The sequence below is a fragment of the Ailuropoda melanoleuca genome, chromosome X (assembly GCF_002007445.2).
Source record: "Ailuropoda melanoleuca isolate Jingjing chromosome X, ASM200744v2, whole genome shotgun sequence".
NCBI classification, from domain to species: domain Eukaryota; kingdom Metazoa; phylum Chordata; class Mammalia; order Carnivora; family Ursidae; genus Ailuropoda; species Ailuropoda melanoleuca.
The window spans coordinates 75,375,439-75,397,200 of NC_048238.1; the positions used below are offsets into that span (position 1 = coordinate 75,375,439).

At 45.1% G+C, this 21,762-nt stretch overlaps 1 protein-coding gene across 1 annotated transcript; it reads right to left on the bottom strand.

The window, feature by feature from the left end:
* Positions 1–4,411: 4,411 nt before the first annotated feature.
* Positions 4,412–21,097, bottom strand: IRS4 (insulin receptor substrate 4). The gene is given in 5 exon segments (XM_034649036.1): positions 4,412–5,802; positions 9,849–13,499; positions 13,502–13,598; positions 14,387–14,475; positions 20,761–21,097. Coding segments are annotated over 5 exon segments (4,446 nt in total). The 3' UTR covers positions 4,412–5,530.
* Positions 21,098–21,762: the final 665 nt, after the last annotated feature.

Below are 21,762 nucleotides of genomic sequence, written 5' to 3' on the forward strand. Positions count from 1 at the left end.
AAAATGAAAGGAAATCAAACTAGTAGTTTTTGAGAGCCATACTGAGGAGCCGGCTCCGCACGGACAAGCCTAACTGTGTCAGCCACCTGTGACAAAGGCTAGCGTGAGCCCGGCCAGAATGCAAGGGCAGGTCCTCCTTTTGCCCCCGGGCTGTCGCTCTGACATTTCCGCTGGATAGCGACCGCGTTTGTGCATGCACTGTTCTACCTCCTCCCAGTGGGGCCAGCAAGTGCGCCAGGCATTGGGCAGACAAAGAGAATTTTTGTCTTCTCCTACACGCTTGACTATGCCCTCACCAGATTAGGTGGCACAAGTCAAAGGATTTAAGCACAGCCTTGGCGATAGCCTCCAGGCTTGGTCACTGAATTTCTTCTAAAAGAGCAAAGTCATACCTGTAAAGGAGATTTGGTTGACATCGTCATCTGTCTAATAAAAAGCGGCTCTGGTATTACTCTCTTGGCCTTCTGCTTATTGAGAGGGTGCATAATGGGGAGTGGGACAAGAGGAAGGGGGGTCTGGCACACTGGAGAAGGCACTGGGCTGGAGAGGGGATGGATGGGGATAAATGGTTAGTAAATTGATTATGGGATGCTAGTGTTCCTTTAAGACCAGGTCCCATCAAAGTACCATGTATTCTGTTTCATTACAACCGATCTCAAAGAATCCGTGGAAAGCATCGCCCAAAGTAGGCTTCAAGTACAAGATCTTGCATTAAAGCAGCAGTATACATTATAACTATTTATTCTTTCAGCAGAGGTTTTAAAAATGTAACAAACTTGCAGGTGGATGAAGCATCAAATGTCTCCATCACCCCTTCCGCCTACTTGCAGCTATTAGACATAACTCATTATACAGGGCTGCTCCTCCACATTTTCCTGTCAGCAGTGGGTTTAGGAAATTTTAGGTTCTGTGGATCTATTAAATTTACACAGGATGAAAGGCGCCTGTGAGAGTTAACTGTGAGAGTGCATATGAGCAATGCAATTGTCTGCTGCAAAATGAGCATCACTGAATTTTGCACAAACTCTCAGCTAGATGCTTTTAACAGAAATTTAAGGCTAGAAAGGTATCTCACCAATTTCCCTTGCTACTTTGTTTTAACAGGTTCCTATACAGCACACTGAATGTACTTTAAAAGGGATTTCTTACTAACCTATATAATATACCACATTCTGTATCTTTTCTAGAAACATACAAATTAAGCCTCACATGATGACCACATCAACAATTACACTAAGCCAGAAATTAGGGGCATTTGTTACTGCTTGAGTTGTTTTACTTTCTTCTTTACTCTTGTTTAAATGAGACTCTACTAAAAAATTGATCCAGATTTCAACTGCTTTCCAATAACGCCTAAACCAACATGGACTGAATGTTTGATAACATACTAAAACCTAGAAAATAATGGTGTGACTTTGAGTTTACATTACAAGATATATTTGTCAACTCTCGATTAACTAAGCTAGTAGAAATGAATAATGCTACCCAAAACAAGATAATCCAAAAATAATTTAATTTGCTTTTGAAATGCACAATGGGAACTCGAGCCACAGATTTACCTTTGTAATCCTGTTTTACTTAGGCCAATATTAAAATCAGTGGACATTCCCTGAGCACATTCCAAAGAAGAGCAAAAGGAAGTGACTCAGAAGCTTGCTGGGTGGCAAAGGAAAACAATTCAGGATTAAAACTCCACCAGAAACGCTCTGCAAAATGAGTATCAAAGGGCTGATAATCACATCTTAGTTCTGTCTCTTGTTCATTTTTTTGGTCTCGTTCATTTTGATGCCACTTCACCACCAGGAAGGTAAATGGCGATGTTTTGAATAATGTGGCATGTTTTTGTGCTGTGTTATTGCCACTCGATACTGACAGGTTACAAATGATGACCTTATTGTATTAATCACAGACCTTTTTAAGGAGGTTAGTTCCACCCCTTCTAATGGGAGGGGGGTTCCTCAAGCAATTTTTCTCTGTAAGGGAGAAAAACTCATTGGACTTCGATGGGTCAACACATTTTCCGACTCCTGCCCCCCAAACCTGGCAAGTATTATTTTCTTCTTGAAAACAAATGAAGTAAACTTTTCTGTTTCAATTTGTATAATGCTATAAACCTGAACATTAATCTTTAATATACTAATAAAGCACACATGACTTTAATATCCCTGGAAATTTGTAGGGCGAGCCAAGAAAGCCATTCCTCCAGGGCATTCCAGATCTCTTTACACGAATCATAAACATGCCTCTATTATGGTTTGAAGTCCAAAGCAGCAATGGTTCCCTTGCCCAGAGAGAGCCAAAACTATAACAATATATCCAGTTATTCTCTCTTTCTCTTTCCACTCTCCCCAATCTCGTTGCCTTAGTTATCTTTTCAACTCCAATTTGTCTAGAACTCAAAAAACTGTTTCTCAAGTTCTTCTGAACATTCCTCATTCCGCTTATTCGTCAACACACTATCCCTGCAATCAACTGGTGATCACACAAACGGGGGCAACCAAGCAAAGTGTAGAAGGCAAACAAATGAAAGGAAATGAAGAGACATGGAAGCAGAGACCCCAAAGATGAACGTACAATAACACAATTATGTTACTTAGCTTGGTGTTGCCTTTAGCTTATATACAGTTCTCTCTCTCTCTCTCTTTACCCCAAGAAGAACAGATCATCACCCCTTTTTGTGTCCTGTGAACATACAGGAGGGTCGTTGTCTAGGAATTGATAAAAAATCGAAGTGCTGTCCCTCAAGGGTGAAAACTGGCGCTAACTGCTGCTAGTCTTTACAACACCAATCATACCAGACTATTGTCTCCTTTCTAGACCAGAAGAGCAGATGCTTCTCCCCATGGGCGTAATGGGTTTGTTACAGAATGGTTCAAAGAATCTCTAAGGGAAATTGATGACACTCGTAAACCTCCATCTCCTCAAAGGACAGTTTCAATTGCGGTACACCTGCCCTTCACTAGCCAGCCCTGGACCACGTAGGCATGTTCATTCCAGTTCTGCTTATCTGGATCCAAACTCTTTGGGGATTTTTATCCTGGGTCAGCTTCTCCACTACCTCCCAACACACACTTGGGCCACTTCACTCTGCTGCCTAGTTACTGCAGACTTAAAGAATGCAAGTTACTAGAATTCTCATATAGGCGGTCTCCAATTTACAAAAGAGACATATTCCAAGGCTCATTGTTTAGTTGAAACTCAGAATAAATGATCCCGCAGAAGTAATGTTATAAATAAATGGTGGATAGGTTTGTAAGTTCATCTAACACAGGCCTATATTAACCTATGCAGTTCTTGAACAAACAGAGGAGCTGCTGTGACGGTACCCAACCATCACTTACAAGCTCATTTCTGTGGGAGGAAGTATTTGAAGTTCCGATTTCAGACTCCGGGAAAATACCTTTTTAAACCATGGCAAGAGGAAGAGTGTCCCGCTAAACCCCCATGGCAGGAATCACTGGGGAGTGGGTGGGCTCTCAGGGGGAAGACAGTGTTGGTATGGCTTGGAGGCTGGAGGCGCAACTATGAGAAGGCAGGAGTTAACAATCACGTTTATGGGTCAGACTTTCCAGGGCACCGTGGGTACACATGTGAATAGTTTTCAAGATGAATTTCAAGATAGACTTCCTTGATATTCTCTCTAAGGTTCAGGCCTACAAGGAGAAAATGAGTAATTATAGAAAGGCAAATTATATAAATTGTGAAAACTACCTAAAGTGACTACAGTTTGGGGGGAATTGGATAGTCAATAAATCCAGAAGGTCTGGCTAGCATCAGACATATTGTGGTCAATCCAACCATGAAAACAGCTTTAAACACTGGCCCAGCTGCCTCTGTGCCAAGTGAGAGTAGAGCAGGCGGCACTGCCTTGGACCTGCGAAACAAGGAGCCCTTCACGGAAGGTTGTTCTGCAGGCTAAGTCCCAACAACAGCTGTGGAGTATGAACAAGAAACATCCGGGGGAGGGGGCGCGGAGTCCTCTAGGGGCCCCGCAGGACTCCCAGAGCGCTCCTCACCTTTTTAGCCAGAGACCGACTAGGAAAGGATATGGTTTCCTAAAATCAGGGACACACATTTGGCAAAAGGCATAGGAGGGCCAGACTCCCATGGTACATCCAGCGCAACCCTAGCCCATAAGAAAGGGGTGTCACGAAGCTAGTGAGAAAGAGTAACTTTCTCATTTCATAGACAAGTATTTAAGTACATATGTTCTGTTATTTCTAAAAGGAATCAACCAGAAAATTATATGGGACCCTCTTGAGGCGCCTGGGTGGCCCTGTTTTGCGTCTGCCTTCGACTCATGGCTCCGATCATGATCTGGGGGTCCGGGGATCGAGTCCCACCTCGGGCTCCCTGCTCAGTGGGGAGTCTGCTTCTCCCTCTGCCCCTTCGCTTCCCCCTGCGCGTTTTCTCTCTCTCTCTCAAACAAGTAAATAAAATCTTAAAAAAAAAGAAATTACAAGGTACCCTCAAAAAGAATGTGAACCTGTAATAGGATAGACGTCTACATTTTAAAAACTCTTTAAAAAATCCTATTTCTCCAGTGTTCAGCCCATATTTCTAAAAGAAGACTCTTTCTTTTTCCAAAAGAAGATGGAAATGTAGGACCTGTACCCATACAACCAATAACCAAGGCAAAATTGCTAGAGCATATATTTGAAGTTCATATGGCAAGCACAGTATCTTGACAATGTTATCAATAGCTTTAAGAGTAGCAAGTCGATAGTCGTGGTAAAAACCGAATGTGTTGCAATATATTCATTTCATTATCATAAAAGGTAGCTTTTTTAATCTCTCATTTCTCACTGAGGACCAAGCAATGTTTTCCAGCGAATGAGCCTAACCATCTAAGAGCCTGGCACCTTAGACAAAACATACTGCAGGCTTTAATTAAGCATTTTACAAAAGCTATTTTCCAATAGTGCCAATAAAATGTCTGGGCTATTTTTACATAGTCTTAAAGCATTTTTTTAAAAAAAGGGTGCTAAAAAATGAATTTAATTTTAAACAAGGATTTTTATGTCCCGAAGATTTGATTTTCAAGGCTTCTAAAATCTATTTGCCTGACTGCCAAAAGCAAGTTGGCTTTTTAAACAAATGAAGAGTGTCTATTTCTACCACCCTCTTGCTTCCACCTGTCTCACTTTATCCTGTTGTGCCCACTGTGATGGTTTAGATCAGAATATCCAGATTGGATACATATGGAAAAATGAAATTAAGAGACTTTTGGCTATGACTGGCAAATGCCAATGGATTATTGGGAAAACCAAAGGTATCTGACTTCAGTTAACGAAATGACCATTAGTGGAAGTTTAGGGAAGGCACCCCCATTTCACTTTCTTTTCCTTTCAGTGTCTCTGTGGGACCCAATAGCCACACAAGCTATTTGTGTTGAGGAGGTAAAGATTAGCACACTCCTCCCCAAGCCAGATTTAAAACATTCAATTCCAGTACAGGTCAAATTCTTTTATTCGAGGAGCCATGTTGAACGTACAACATGATGAAAATTACCCATGCTCTGGCAGATGGTTCACAGCTGTAACACTCTGAATGAATTATTTCCCCCCCAACAAATTGCTACTATTAAATTCAAGAAAACTTGTAATTTTTTCAACCCTTGCCTATATAATAATCTGTTATCAATAGGAAAATAAAAGATGGAACATCCGATGAGAAGACGGTGTGATGGGCTGGGTGGAGCGCTGGACTCAAAATCAGATGTACGGGTTTGATTTTCAGCTCTGTCACTTACCTCTTTGACCATGGGAAAGTTCTTAACAGCGGCTTCAGTTCCAGGACCTACTGTCCCCCAGCAAAATAACGAATGTGAATGTGTTTTGCAAATCATAAAGCAGTATGCAACTGTTAAACATTCCCTCAAGCAACAAGTTGACAATTCAACAACAGTGCTTTTTAAATCACACACGATATTGATTTCTCCCTATACTGGTTACTCTCACCTATTCCAACATGAAGATTTTTGTGTCTTTCTAAAGAAGCCCGAGTCTGTTCCCCCAAAACAGCTGCCTTCCAATGACTCTAGAGTATTTTGGTTCATTTTTGGCGATCTGGGAGAGGAAGGGAAACCAAGAGATCTTATTTGTGTTTTTATGTACCTGTGATATTATGCTGTGTTCAGTTAAAGTCCTAGACCTTGTTTAAAGATGTTTTGCTAGCGACCGAAATTTTTGCCCTGGAAGCATGACTCTTAGGATGAATGCAAATACATAGTGACTGCCAACGACTTCAGTTAACTTTAATTGAGTGAAGTCCTCTTTAATTGTTATAGGTCACCTACCTCTACTCCAAATGATTGTCCAATTTTTTTTTCAGGGGGTGGGGGTAAATGTTGCTTAAATAAGTGACCTGTCAATGGTGACCAAAAAATCTCTGCTATATGGAGATTTTATTCTAGTAATTTATAATAAATAAGTCCAATACAACAAAAGCCACTTGCTCTCAGCACCTGTCATTTACTGCAAGAGGATTTGGCAGTCACACACTGAAAAGAAGCTTACACCTCCTTCATGTTAATAACAGTGTCGAACATTTCAAAAGGTAAAGTTACTGCGGATTTTTTTTCTTTTTTTTGCTTTCTAATACCAAGTGCTATCACAACATGACTGATTCAGCTGATCATTCTCTTGCCCTTTCAGCAGCTGCCCATATCCTCCTATCTCTGGAATGGAAAAATTGGAATTTTTCACCTGAAGCCCCTTCAAACTATGAATTCTACCTCAAGTCCAGTAGTAAAAGAGGCAAAAATGCATACATGAGTCGAGTCAGACCAAATCAAATAAGAAACTACATTTTCCTCCTAAATGCTACTGCTTACACAGCCCACGGGTTTAAAATGTGAAGACTCTGCCCTTTAAAAATTCTGTAATGTATTTAAAAAGTCGAATCCAGGTTGTATTTCTGGGTGTTTCCAATTGCCTTGAACAAACGGCTTTAGTGTACTGACTTATGTGCAATGTAACTGTAGGTAAATGAGCTGTCTCCCTGCTTTATAGTCACACTTCATGTTACTTGTTATAAGCAGATCCCAACTCTAAAGACTCCAACCCTGAACAACCACGCAAACATTTTAAATGAAAGCAAAGGCTAACTGAAAAGTGGGATAAAAGAACAGAGAACTTTGTGTCTCTACAGGTAATATTTACAGTAACAGCAATGACAACGGTGATGGTTATGTAATAATTCTTGTACAACACTTACTAAGTGCCAGGCACCGTTCTAAGCACTTGCTTCAAATTAAAATCACCCTTTGAGATACACAGCTCCCAATAAAGACTATGCCTTTGTTCCTTTGTGAAAGCATATTTTTTCTCTTCTACCATGACACATACATGATAAATATATACACAGATATTTAACGTGGATATGAAGGTGAAGAGAGATCAGAAATGGGTGAAAATTATTCTATAGTTTTATAGTAAAACAAAACAAAACAACCTATCAGAATTATCTGCCCTGCTCTTAGCACTTCACAGACAACATTCTACCATATCGATTTACATTAGGATGGAAACAAATGTCATTTCCTGCAATACGTTCTTCCTATATATCTTTCCTTTTAGCTATATCTCAGCAAATTATGTGCCTGAGTCACACTCAGGACCAACTACTTTTGCAGGAAACTCAATTATCAGTTTAAGCTGTGGAAACTTCACTTCGGTGTGAATCCGGTCACAAAATAAAAATATATTTTGTAAAGTGCTTTCAAGTCCCCAAATGCTTCCACATTCATTCTCTTGTTTTAAGCTAAGCACCTTCCTCCCTGTCAGATGCCGCCTCCTTGCTCCAGTAAGTCAATAAAGCCAGGAATTTCCTCAATGAGCAATACATTTCCACGACACCAAACCTCCCAAACAGCTACAAAGTCATCTGAAGCTATTTATAAGTCAGCAACTTAGGCTAAAATAATGATAATTGGATCTAGCTAATCCTTGGGAAGTCAGGGTTTATTGCAGGAACAAGATTTCACTAATTGTAATCTTTGTTTAAACAAAGAGTATTGAAAAGTGGAGACAAACGTCTCAGAAAACGTGTCCTTTGCAAAGAACCCCAGGGAAACAGGCAGCTTTGGCATACATCAGTGTCGCAAATGGCAGCTTCAGTAGTTAGGTTCAAGCAATAGCTTGAGACCAATTTTCAGATGTACTTTACAGACTAAAACAGATCTGTTCCTGAAAAGCTGATTGTGAGTTAATTTCTTAAAAACAGAATTACATATTTTAAATACATGGCTCTGGCAGTAGTGGTGATCCTGCGTGTGTGTGTGTGTGTGTGTGTGTGTGTGTGTGTGTATTGGGGGGGGTCAAAATTTAAAGGAGATCTGAATTGAATCCCCTGGCAAGCCAAAGCATCCTTTTGTCGTCCTAATGATCGCTCTTTAATGTGTCCGTGCTGCAAAAGTGAGGTTTTGTATGGCAAGTTTTCTAAAGCAGGGGGGAGAGAGGGGAGGGGGCTACACCTGCACTAAATAGGGAGCTTGTTAGGTGACTGTTGTGATCAGTCCCCAACTTGTTCTGCCTGATCAAGCACAGTGGGCAGAGATCCAATCACAAAAGCATTCCACAAAGCAAGCAAAGCAAAAATCTTCACTAAACTGACTACTGGAATGAAAACTCCTGGGGTCTATCCCTTCCCTTCACTGGGAAAGAAGCACATTCTCACTGACCAGGGAAGGCATGGACTATGGAGACATCATCTTCGGAAATCATATCCTGAGAATGTCTGCAGACGCACTGGTAACAACGTGGCATAACATACACAGTAGATTTACCCGAAGTCTTCCTTTCAAGTCTGACAGCTGCTACTCTCCCTTATTTCTTCCTTTGGAAAAGTAACCCTTTAAAAAACTTCCACTGTTCCCGGGTAGGCTGCCCCTGGGGTCAGGTCTTCCGCCAGCCTTATTATCTTGCTTTACTGGATTTCCCAGAAGACACACCAATTAGATGTTTTCAATACTTTTTAAGCCTTTCAAACAATATTCATACCCATTATCAAGTTGTCACCATTCCCTCTTTGCGGGGAGTTACATGAAGAAAATGAGGCACAGCGAAGGTGACTTGCCTGTCACTACTAGTGACAGGAAAGGAACACTCAAGGTTTCTGGCAATGTATCCTGTGTAAAAACAAAACAAATCAACACAACAACACATTCCACAGCCAAACACGCTCTTCTTTTAATCACCTGTTGTTTCAGATTATGTTTTGTGCCCTCCAGACATTCAGGCTAACAATGGAGATTTAACCTTCTTGGTAAATCGCAGCAAACTAGCGTAACAATGACTGCTTTCTAAAAAGCAACAATGACTGCTTTTTCAAAAAGTAACTGTCAAAGGAGAAAGTGTACCTCCCCCCAAAGTTACAGTCAATGATTACTGCTTAATATTCTGTGCCCTTACTAAAATTCTTGTAATCAAATATGGGTATTTGTAGCAGAGTAGCTTTTACCTGTTGATTTGAAAAGGAGTTGACAGGCTCCAATTTATGGTGTCCTGTTTGTTTAAGTCCAGTAAGTGTTAGGGAAGGATGTTTGAAAGCATCCTCATGCTATCTGTATATCCTTAAGCTTTAACTACTCCTAAAAAGTCAAACCAATGTTTAAGTGATAATCAAGTTTTTCCCCCCCAGATAAACTAATTGATGAGTGGATCAAAACTTAAGTTTTTGCAAAGATCACGAGATAGTGCACGAATAATGAAAACTGAATTCTACTTTGCGTGCTACATAGGCACCAGTTAATGGAATGTGAATTCACTTTTTTTCCTAACGCCTTAGACATCGATTCATTAAGCAATAACCATTAACTTCGGGAAATGAATTCCAAAATTACCCACCTCTGCGGGGAGAGTCGAACTTCTTGTAGTCGGGTCTGGCAAAGTCCATTCTCACGTAGGTTTCGTCGTCGTCGTCGTCGTCGTTGTCAGACTCCTCGAGCTCGGGGGGACTCGGCACAGGGCGGCGAGGTGGTGGTGGGGGCGCGGCCGCGGCGGCCCTGTTCTCACCTCCGGCTAGGTCTGCAGACGGGTTGGGGGCTCTCGGGTTCGAGCCACTGGCAACGTTTTGGGCCCCCCTGACCGCTTCGGCGGCCGCGGCGCCAGCAACAGGTCGGAACCAGCGGACGGAGGCGGAGTCAAACCCGGCGGCGGCATCCAGGCCCCTGGCCGCGGCCCCGATGCCCGGGGCCACGGCGAGGGCGGAGGCCGAGGCGGCAGCTACCGCCCGGCTCAAGGCTAAGGCTGGCACGGCTGCCGAGGCGGCGGCGGCCGAGGCAAAGGGGGCCGAGAGGTCTCTCTCGAGGCTGTCGGTTGGGAAAGCCGAGACCGCGGCCCTGGCGGACCCAAAGAAACTTTGCGAACGGCTTTGCGGGCGTCTTCGCTCTAGCGGCTGTTCTTCCTGCAGCAGCCTGGCTACAGGTGGTGGTTCGGAATAGCGGCCGGGGGAAAGAGAAATGTCCATACAGCACTCAGAAAACGGGTCGACCACATAAATGCGACCTGTTTGAGCATCATAGCGGATGGCACTGTCACCGAAAGGCACGATCGGTGTCATTGCTGGATTGAAAATCACTTCGATGTAGTCACCCTCTTCTTCACTTGCACTGCCACCTGTAGCGCTGCGAAGTAGAGGTGCAAGTGGCCACCTAGCACCTTCCAGATAAACGGGGTTGGCACCTGGAATGGCTCTTAAAAGATTAGAGAGCCTGTGTGCTGCGTTTGGAAATGGCAGTCCGAACTCAATATTCACATAGTTGGAAAAGGCGGATGGTCTGGGTCCAGCAATGATGCCCCACGAACCTGGCAGTCCGTAAATAAAGGGGGCTGGCACATTGCTCTCTCTCTTGGTGAAGTCAATGTTGACGTAGTCACTAGAGCTGACAGCTCCTCTCTGCTCATGTGTGGGCTTTTGTGATTTTGGCTTGATTTTACTTCCTTTTGTGATGAAAGAGAGGCGGTTAGGTCTCTTAGCCTTGTTCTTGGGAGGCCCATCATCTGAAGGCTTTGAGGGTGACCCCCCATCTCCAGGCTTTGAGAATGACCCCTGGGCTGAAGGCTTTGAAAGTGCATCTTTGGGGCCCCCGTTAGATGAGGCTTCCTTGTCTAGGCCCTTCCCCAGGACTTTTCCAGGTAACATGGGTACATACTCACTGTGCTCACTCTGTCCCAATGGGGAGCCCTGAAAAGCATTTGGCAGGGAAAAGTAGGAGCTCCAACTTTTAGAGGAAGAGCCACCCTGAGGATTTGGGGGGTTTTTTGGAATTGCACCGGCTCCAGGAGCCATAAACATATAGTCACTCTCACTGTCATTGTCCTTTGACTCATCCTCCTTTTCAGGATCCGGCTCTTTTGGGGGACTTGGGGCAGGGGGTGGGCTCACTGTGGGAAACATCATCATGTAACCTCTTGAATCTTCAAAAGGTGATCGAGAGTGGCGTCTTGAAGCAGAGAAGTTTTGAGGAGCCATTGGCATATAATCACTGGAGCTTGTGAGAGGGGCAGCCACCCCTGGCCTCATTGGCACGTATGGGTCATCCTCATCTTCTTCAAAAGCTCTGGCTCTGTGGGGACCCTGAGCTGCACCTTCTGGGATCTCTAAGTCTTTGGCCTCCTTGGCTTCTTTGCGTTCTTTGGGGGCTCCCCTGTCCGCACAAAAATAGAGTCGGAACCTTCCCCCAGACTTCCCCTTACCGCCAGTTGCTCCAGCTGTTGGGGGTGGAGGGGGAGGAGGTGGAGGTGGTGGCATGTGCTGCTTGCTTTGAGTTAATTTGCCAAAGTAGGACCTTTTCTTCAGAGATTTTCCGCGTTCACCATTGCCATCGGAGGTTTTCCCACTTCCTGAGCCTTTGGCCCCTCCAGAGTTCTTGCCCCCGCCTGAGCCGTGGCCATCTCCAGGTCCCCGCCCACCGCCTGAGCCATGTCCCCCGCTGCCGCCGGCGGATCCCTGGCCACTGCCCGAGCCGTGCCCACCTGCGGTGCCCTGGCCATCTCCTGAACGCTGGTTTCCTCCTGCACCCTGTCCCCCTGAGCCCTGGCCACTTGAGCCCTGGCCACCGCTTGAGCCCTGGCCGCCACCCGAGCCCTGGCCACCTCCTCCGGAGCCCTGCCCCCCGCCCGAGCATTGGTTTCCTCCTGAACCCTGGCTACTGGAGCCTTGGCCACTCGAGCCCTGGCCACCTCCGGAACCCTGGCCGTTTCCCGAGCCCCATCCGTTCATGGGCATGTAGTCACCTCCGTTTCCTTCCTGACCTTCTTGGCCCTGAGGACTGCCTTCTTCCCCAGAGTTGCCAGAGCCAGAAGCTTCAGGAGACAGGCAAGCTCTGTCGCTCGGGACTTCTGCAGGATGCGGGATGCGCACTGGGCTAGGTGGTAGGCGGCGAAAACAGCTGGCGGGCACGGAAATCGCTCTTCTGGTCCTGCGCGCTCTGGGCAGGTGCAGTCTTCCTCGCCTGGAGTGGGGCACGGGCTCGCTGGGTGTTATGTGGCGCCTGGTGAGGAGCGTCTCGTCTTCCCCATCACCGACGGCCCTGAGGTGGTAAAACTGGTCAAAGCGGGACCTCCTCAGCCAGCCGCCGGGCTCGCGCGGTAGCGTGTCCAGGTGCCTCCTAGTGGACAGCAGGGTTAACAGGTGGGCGCCGATGCTGATGCTGTAGCTGCGGCAGCGGGCTCGGTACTCGTCTGCGCACAGGGCTCTCATCTTCTCCAGAAACAGCTCGTGCATGTTTTGGGCCACCACACAGTCATCGACCTGCATCCAGAGCTCCCCGGGACCGATGACGGTGGACCTACCGACTTCCAAGAAGAAATACTGCTCCGAGTGCCCGCAGCGACGGATGCTCAGGAGCTGGACGACCACGCTGGCCACTTCGGTATTCAGCCTCACAAATACCACCTCCTCGTCGGTGAGACAGAGCCGGAACACGCCGCTCAGCTCTTTTCTGTGCCCCAGCCCCCTGGGTTTGACTATTACCTGCCACACATCTTTGTAGAAGGGTGGCTCCGCCGCCGCTGCAGCCGCCAGCGCGCCCGGCTCCCCATCCGGCTGCGCGCCTGGCGTGCCGCAGCGGCGGCGCTTGCTCTCGAGGATGAGGCGGCTGAGCAGCAAGTACCAGCTCTCCTGCTCCGACTCGTTCTCGGCCACCATCGCGAAGTACTCGTCCTGGGTGAAGAGGGCGATGAGGTGTCGGTACCTTGCGTCGGCCCGCTGGCTCACGGAGAAGCACTGGTACAGGGTGATCACGCGCCGCGGCGGGATGAGCGCGGGGACCGCGGCGCCGGAGGCGGCGGCGGCCGCCGCCGCTGCCGCAGCGCGGACACTGTGCCGGAACTTCCTGGCGTTTTCGTAGTATTCCAGCCGAGCCGGGGCGTCGGCGGTCTCGAGTTTGAGCACGAAGTAGCGCCAGTGCCCATGCTTCTGCTTCCGCAGGTAGCCGCGTTTGCAGACTTCGTCCCCGACGGGGAGGTCCTCCTCATCGGACTCCAAAAAAAAAAAAAAAAGAAGAGCCACATGGCTCCCGGACAAGACGACCCGGTCCCAATGAGTGCGGTCGGGGTGCCCGAGGAAAGNCGCGGCGGCCGCTGCGACTCCAGCTACCCGCGCGGTGGAGGGCTGCGAGCCGCCGCCCGCAAAGGTGTGCAGGGGAGGGGACGGCGGGCCCGAGAGGCGGGGCCGCCTTCTCCTCCCCAGCCTAGACGCTCGGGGGATCTCCTGGCCTGTGGGCCTCGGGAGGACCGACGGGAGGAGGCGGGGCTGTCCGGCCGCGCTGGTCCTACTGAAGAGTCCACGAAGGCACGAGGGGGCGGGGGGTGGTGGTGGCGGGGAGGAGCGCGCGGCCCGCGATCCATTGGCTGGAGGGGGCGAGAGGTGGCGGCGAAGGCGGAGTGCGGCCCATCCCGGGCGGCGCCGGGGTGGAGAGCTGGGACGGCCGCGGGACAGTTTGTTTATTTAGGAAGCGGGAGCCAGGTGAAACTGTTGCAAGGTTCTCATTGGACGGGATGGGAGCCAATGGGAGTGTCTGGCAGGGAGGCAGCCTTGAATTAATTAGTTTGGGGGGCAGGAGGGGAGCCCAGGGGCGACGGGGGCGGGGCTTGGGTCCCGGAGTGGGTTCCGCTGTGTGGCTGTCGCGCACGCGGGCGGTAAATAACCCTCTGCAAGTAGCTGTTAATGGTAGTGCTAAAACTCGTGCGGATCCCTGAGCCGCGGTGACCCGGGGACCGGCGGCGGGCGCCCTCTTTTCCCTCCGCCCTGTCCCTCACAGAAATCCTCTATGCCTGTCGCAGGCGGGTCCCCTCGCTCCCGCCGCGCGCCGGGAGCGGAGCGTCTAGAGAGAAAGTGTGGGCACCCCCTGGAAACGTGTTAACGATCAGGGCCCTCAGACCTGCCTCCTACCGCGCGGCAGGCACTCCCGAGCCCGCTCCAGCCCTGACAAAAGCCCGCGACTCTCAGGCACCCGAATAACAACTAAGCCTTTAAAATGAGCACGATCTTTAATCAGAGCCCATTTCTAGTCCACGAAACGTAGGGTGGCTAAAGATGCGGTTTCTGGCTATTTGATTAGTGATGTCTATAAAAGCACGAATTTGGGGGCCTGCAAAGTATACAGCCATGTTGAAAAAACTCGGACTCGATTCTACTGAAATACGCCAGAGATGAGCTGTTGTGATTATTTTCCCGTGAGAGATGTTTTGAAAGGCGCCTTTAAGGGAATTTCAAAATAATAATGTTTCCCTTTCCTTGAGCGAGACCGAAAAACTTTAGAAAAAGAAAAGCTTGTACCTAGAACAAAGGATCGCAGCGAATACATATCCTAGAATATAGTTCACATCCCTCGCGTCAAGAAAAGAATTTTGCTGAATTTCAGTCTACAATTTGACATCACAAAAATCAGAACTACTGCCTCCCTTGTTTCTGGAAAAACTGCTGGAGTGTAAGTGCAACCTCTTTAAGTCTCTCTCTTCCCTCTCTCTTCCCCCCCTCCCCCCTTCTCTTTCTCAGTTTGTCTTTTACTAAGATTTCAGCTTCCTAAGTGTGGAGATGGGTCAGTATTACATTCAAATGTCAAGGAGTGACCACAAGTGCAAAGAGGGATTTGGGGGCAAAAATAGGGGGAGACAAATGATATTTCTCTCTGAAAGAAAGGAACGTTGGTTCACCTTTGCCCCTAGGGTGGATGCTGCAAGGGGTATTATTTATCAAATCTAACAGCAAAGGAGGCAATGTGTACATCATAAAAATAAACCCCATCCCTGCCCTTTTAAGAGTTTGTTGTCTCTTAGGAACAGAATAAACATATATGGATGAAGGGCTCCTTTTTGATGCTCACACTTGGGGAAAAAAGAAATTGGTTTTGGTTGTCTCCAAAATGTTAGAAACATTAACATTCCCTCTGCTGCCGCTTGTAAGCACAGCACATTCACAGGTGCTCGGAACAGCCTGAGGTTTCTGAAAGGGGCTCTTAGGAGCAGAATGAGTGTGGATGCTCAGAGAGCCCTGTACTGGAGCTGCTCCCTACATATTTCAGCTGCCTGGTCACATACATAGAAGATTTCCTACACTAACAATCCAAATGCTAATGAATAAAATAATTTGAGATTTTTATGATACGTATTATATCATGTATGAAACCACAGTTTCATGAGTCTTTGCAAGCATAGGGTTTTAGATAGAGATGGTTTGAAAACAAGGCAATGCATTTGAAAGTGCTGTGTGTAAAGACATGGCACTTTAAAATGTGTTGAAAAGCATTAAATGGCATCCTGAATAAAAATTGGAAAATACTGAAAATAATGGATTTTTAAATCCTCATGTCCTTACAGAGTTTTGTTGTAGAGTAGTAGGCTTACAATGTATATCATTTTGTATCTTGTTCTTTTCACTTAATGTTACAAGGTAATGTTTTCCTGTATTATTACGGATCAACCTAAACATCATTTAAAATGCTGCAAAGTGTTCTAGGCAGCTGTGTATTAATGTACTTAAGAATCCCTCTGCTTTGGGCTGTTTAGGCTGTTTTTATTTTGTAATATTATAGATAATGCTGCAACAAACAGCTTGCTCCTATAGTTTTGTTTTTTTTTTTTTTAATGTTTAGAATCAGTCCCTTGGGGTGGAAACCAAGGAGTAGAATTACTGGGTGAAAGGTATGAACATGCGATGCATTATTTTTCAAAAATATTATATCAGTTTACCATGTCACCAATACTGATTGGCAGAATTGGGCATTCTTATTTTTTAAAGAAATCACTGATAAATGGGTGAAATGGTATTGGACTGGTCTTTTAATTTGCATTTTTGTTTACTAGTGAGATAAAAAAAACTTTTATATATATTTGCTGAGGATAGATTATCTTCTTTAAAGTGTCTTTTATGCCCTTTGCTTTATCTCTTGGATTCTTAGTATTTTTCCTTTATCTTGTGCCACTTCTTTACATAATAAAGACATTAAAACTTCGTCATATTCGTTGCAAGTTTTTTTCCCAGTCTGTTAATGAAAAACATTGCATTTAAACTTTATTCTATTCTTTGTTAAGAGGTGTGTAAATTTGGTACAGTGAGGTTTAGAGTGCAGCATGGGAGAGAGCGATTCACACGCTGATATCACCATGATCATTTCTTCTTTTTAACGATCTCCTATATCTAAGCTTATATGGTCTTTTAAAGAGACAACTAAGTTTTTTCTCTAATCAACAGACTCTAGGAGAGCATCTAAACTTGTTAAATGTTATGTGGTCCTCTTAAACAAGACTTTGTCAAGCATTATTCTCTACTCTGGGGGAAACCCCTAGGACTAATAATCAATGTGTTAAGAAAGAAGTATGGAAAAAAAATTTTTTAAAACAATCACAGTGAAAGATTACCAAGGCTGATCCCTTTCCAAAGTCTATTATTTGGCTGCTTCAAAATGTAGTTACAGATATAATGACATGTTGCAGGGAGGGATTTTACTTTATTTCCTCCAATGGGAGAAGATGGGGCAAATATTAGTACTTGTGAACAGGGAGAATGTGTGGCTAGAAGAACATTATTTGCTCTACATAAGTCAACCAGATCTCCTCCGTTCTAAAAGTTGTTCCAACACTGAAGCTCCCTGGGGGAGACCATCATTACTGAATTGCACCAGATGCTGCTGCTTGTCTGACATATATTTAAACTTTCATCTTCCGGGACAACTTAATGATATAGGATAGTTGTTTAGTTTAGGTCAGGTTTCCATAGGCAAAATAGAGCAGAGGGGTGGTACAGACATCTAGATGGTTCAGGCAAAAAGTAGAGACTTTGTATTTGGCTTGAACTCACCAGATGGTTGCTTTAATGCTCCACTCTTCTCTGCTTGTACATTCCTGTCTCTTTTTTGTTATTGTTGCTTTTGTTTGTATATGCATGACAAAGTACCCCAGAAAGAAATTGTTTTCCATATCCAGGTATAGTTTCCATAAAGGCTGGACTCTGAACCAAGAGTCTCAGGCACAGATTTTTAAAACAACAGATTAAGGTGTAATAAAACCTCCAATATTTCTTGTTTGCCAGTTTAGCTGAGGGAGGGGGAAACGCAAGCCTTTCAGCTGGCATTTTACACCTAGATAGTAAGGTACACGGATAAACACATATCACGGTACCTTTAAAACAGTTTCTATCTAATGAAGAAACATGCCTTTAATGGGGTTTGTCTTTGGAAGAAATGTCTTTTGAATCCCGTTTTAAGAAAGCAGTTGTTTGACTGAATTGAGTAGTCGCTACAATCAAAACTCATCAGCCTTTTCCCTCACATACATGATCATCAGTATTCTAAACTCCACTTGTGCTAAAATCAAAATGGATAATAGAAATGTGGATTTACTTAGCTTAAAAATTAAACTGTTGCATTAACTATGGGCATTGTTCAAGAGAAGAAAGCCTAAGAGGAAAAAGTAACCAGTATAAAAGCACTATTATTCTTGCCCAATATATAATTTTTCTAAGTATTAACTCCATAGTCTTTGTGAGCTAATGTCCAATTATGCTGATAAAAATGTGGGGCCGCCTTTGCTCTTAAAAACGGGTGCTAGTGATGATGATGATTGCTTTCTCTGTGTTTGGACATAAATGAAGCCATGCACAATGAATGATGCCTTCTATACTACGCAGGGATAAGGGCTGCCCCCTGATTTGTGGCTGCGGGGGCCACCTCTTGCAGATGATGGCTTTGGTCTCAGCTTCTTTACTTCTGTGCTACTCAGAACCTCCGCTGGAGCAAACAACCGTCAAATGCCTGACTGCTGCACACAGAACAGGTCTGTTTGCTGCTTTTGTTTCCTCGCACTCCGCAGCTAAAGTAATTAGAGCAAATACATGGTTTAATTAGGCTCCTAAAGCCTCCTTGTTATCTTAGGAGTCAACTGAAAATTAACTCAGTTAAAAATCAAGCATTTCTCTCCACCTTCGAAAGATAAAACTCGTTTGGAAATGACTTTTAATAAGTAAACATCAGAACAGTGAAATCTAGCAGGTACTTCACATACCTTTCAAAGATTTTGCACCAAATGCATTTCTTTCAGTGTAACTATAAATGAACAATAAAACGTTTTGCTGAATGCTATCCCTCATTGGTATCCTACAGCAACCTTGTTCTGAGCGCCAAGAGATTATCGGTGCATACTGCCTGGTCTTCAGAAGTTAGACTCTTTCTTTTATAAATTAAAGACTGTCGTCATGTGGCTAAATTCGCTATTGGAAAACAGTTAGTGTTAGAGACGTGCGTTTTCCTTTGGATGTTTACCCGTCCACTTTTGTCTTATTTAAGACGCCATTTGTATTATGCTCATCAGTGATTCTTTTTTCACCACTCCTCACATCTGCCAGATGGAACCCTTCCTTTTGTTTCCATAGTCAGCATCCTGGTCCAAGCCCTAAACAACTCTACCAGCATTGCTGAAGCAGCCTCTTGAACTAGCTTTACCCTTCTTCAGGCTCCAGATGGTCAACAGAGTATTTGCTTTCATCACATCATTCCTTGCTTAAGGATGTACCGAGCACCGCCCCCCCCCCCCGCTTTTCTCTTCTGCCATGTCAGAACTGAACTCCTAACCTGTAAGTTTCCCTCTTCCCCAGTGACACCACAGCCAAGCCACTTTCTCATCCCCTGGCTGCACGTGACCCATTCTTCCAACGTCACTCCTCATCCTATTCCAGTACGTTCTCACTGCCCACACCACCGGTTAGGTCGGTCTCTTCATGGCATTCTGTGTATGATTTACCCATTTCCACCGTTAAGATGTCTCTCATGTCTAAATGTCCTGCTCTTCCTAATTACTGATGAATGCCAGTTACCTTCCTCAAGACTAAGCTCAAGACTCACTCAGGAAAGCTTCCCTCACTCACATCATCTTACTACTATCAGTGCCTAATTTTCCTAAGCACTGGATAGCAAGTAGAGCTAAGGATTTATTAGCATTGTTGATACAGTCATATCATTGGTAAATGACAGTCATTATTGCAAGGACTAATAATTTTCTCCTACTTGGTAAGTAACTACTCCCCGTGGAAATCCCCAAGGTGCTCTTACAACCAGTGCTCCTGGCTACTTCGGCCCTTCCTTCAGGACCTCCCGTGTCTCCAATATGTAGCCACTACAAAGTTAACCACCGGCACAGCAGACTGCCAATACCCTAGTCTAGAGCCTGGACTGGCGCACGTTCTGAGTGGTAGGCTTGTGATACGCAGGCTCTTAAGGAGTTAAAAACACTACCCCGGGTATGACTAACCCCTGACTTAGGAACTCTGTGGTAGACTATAAACTCCTTGAGGACCAGAACAGGGGCTGTGCCATATTCATCTCTATATCCCTAATGCTTAGTACGGTGCCTGGAAATCACCAATAAATGTTTGCCTCAAGTAAAGAACGAGGGTAGGAAAAGGAAGAAAAGGAAGGAAGAAGGGAGGGAGGGAAGGAAGGAAAGAAGAAGGGAAGGAAGGAAGGAAGAGAGGGGAGAGGAGGGAAGCATGGTGGAAGGGAAGAAGGAAGGGAGGGAAAGGAGAAAAATGTCTCAGATAGCTTTAAATGGCCAATGCAGACCACTCCCTCCTCCAGATAATGTTTTTAAATTTGACACACAATGTTACATTAGTTTCAGGTGTACAGCACAGTGATTCAACAGCTCTATACATTATGCGGTGCTCACAGTTGCAGCTCCCAGCTGTCACCACACACGCTGGGACCCCGTGCTGTGCCTTTCCTCCCAATGACTTATTCATTCCATAGCTGGAAGCCTGTATCTCCCTCTCCCCTTCACCCACTTTGCCCATCCCCCCCTTCTCCTCTAGCACCCATCAGTTTGTTCTCTGTATTTATAAGTCTGATTCTGCTTCTTATTTGTTCATTTGTTTTTTAGATTCCACATAAAGTGAAATAATGCGACATTTGTCTTTCCTTGTCTGACCTATTTTACTTAGCGTACTACAGTTTAGGTCCATCCATGTTTTCACAGATGGCAAGATCTCATCCCTTTTTATGGCTGCATAATATTCTATTATATATATCACATCCTATTAACCCATTCGTCTGTTGATGGACACTCGGGCTGCTTCCATATCTTGGCTATTGTAAATAATGCTGCAATGCACAGAGGGGTGCGTATGTCTTTTCGAATTGAAGTTGTAGTTCTTTGGGTAAATACCCAGGAGTGGAATTATTGGATTGTGTGGTATTTCCATTTTTAGTTTTTTGAGGAATCTTCATACTGTTTCCACAGTGGCTGCACCAATTTACATTCTCACCAACAGTGCACGAGGGTTCCTTGTTCTCCATGTCCACACCAACATCTGTTATTTCTTGTTGTTGTTGTTGTTGTTGTTTTCCTAACAGTGCCCAAGCTCTCGGTGAGTGATGGCAAGGCTTGCTGGCTTCTGCCTGATGTAACACCTCTTCCCCCTCAAAGGAATCATGCCCGTTTTTCCTCTCATTCATCATAGCTGAGCTCATTCCCCCCCACACATATCCGTTTCCCATCTTGCAGTCCTTGTCAGAAACCTCAGAAAATGTCTGTACCCTATTTCCCGCCCCCGGCTTTTTTAGTTCCCGTTGGGAACAAAGAGAACTTCTAACCCCGATCATGTAGGGTGATGAATATACAATTAATGCTGGTCGTAAACCATAGAGTCACAGTGATCATTAAATCTCTATCAAGAAAAAGCACTTTCCACTTCTTGACACCGTTGTGTTTCTCCACCCCCCCCACACACTAGAATGTCAGCTCCGTGGGCTCCTGTGTGTGTTCTCCGTGTATTCTCTGTGCCTAGAACAGTGCCTGGCACATTGTAAAGATCCTCAATAAATACCTGAACGAGTGAAGAAAAATGAAAAAGACATGTTTTGACCTTAAAATGGAGATACCTCATGGACCACGAGTATTCCTTTCCAGAATCTCTAAGAAGTCGTCATCTACCCGCTTCAATTAAACACATTCTTTCTTACACATCAGCATGCAAAATATGTCCTGATATATTTTATAAACCTATTTTATAATTGTTCTTATTTTCTAATTTTTATCTAATGGTTAGTATGGCAACATTTTTGCTCTCTACTATATTTCCATAGCCAGTATACGGACAGAATTTCCATATATTGTGAATTAAATGAGTTTCTCTGAGCAAACTTATAAATCCAGCCAACATTTGTTTAACAGCGCTTCTGTGGGTAAAATGTGTTCAAAGTTCAAAACCACCGCCTTCCAAACTGCTTTTGAAATACAGCCATTTTTAGTTTCGTGAGTTTCTGTA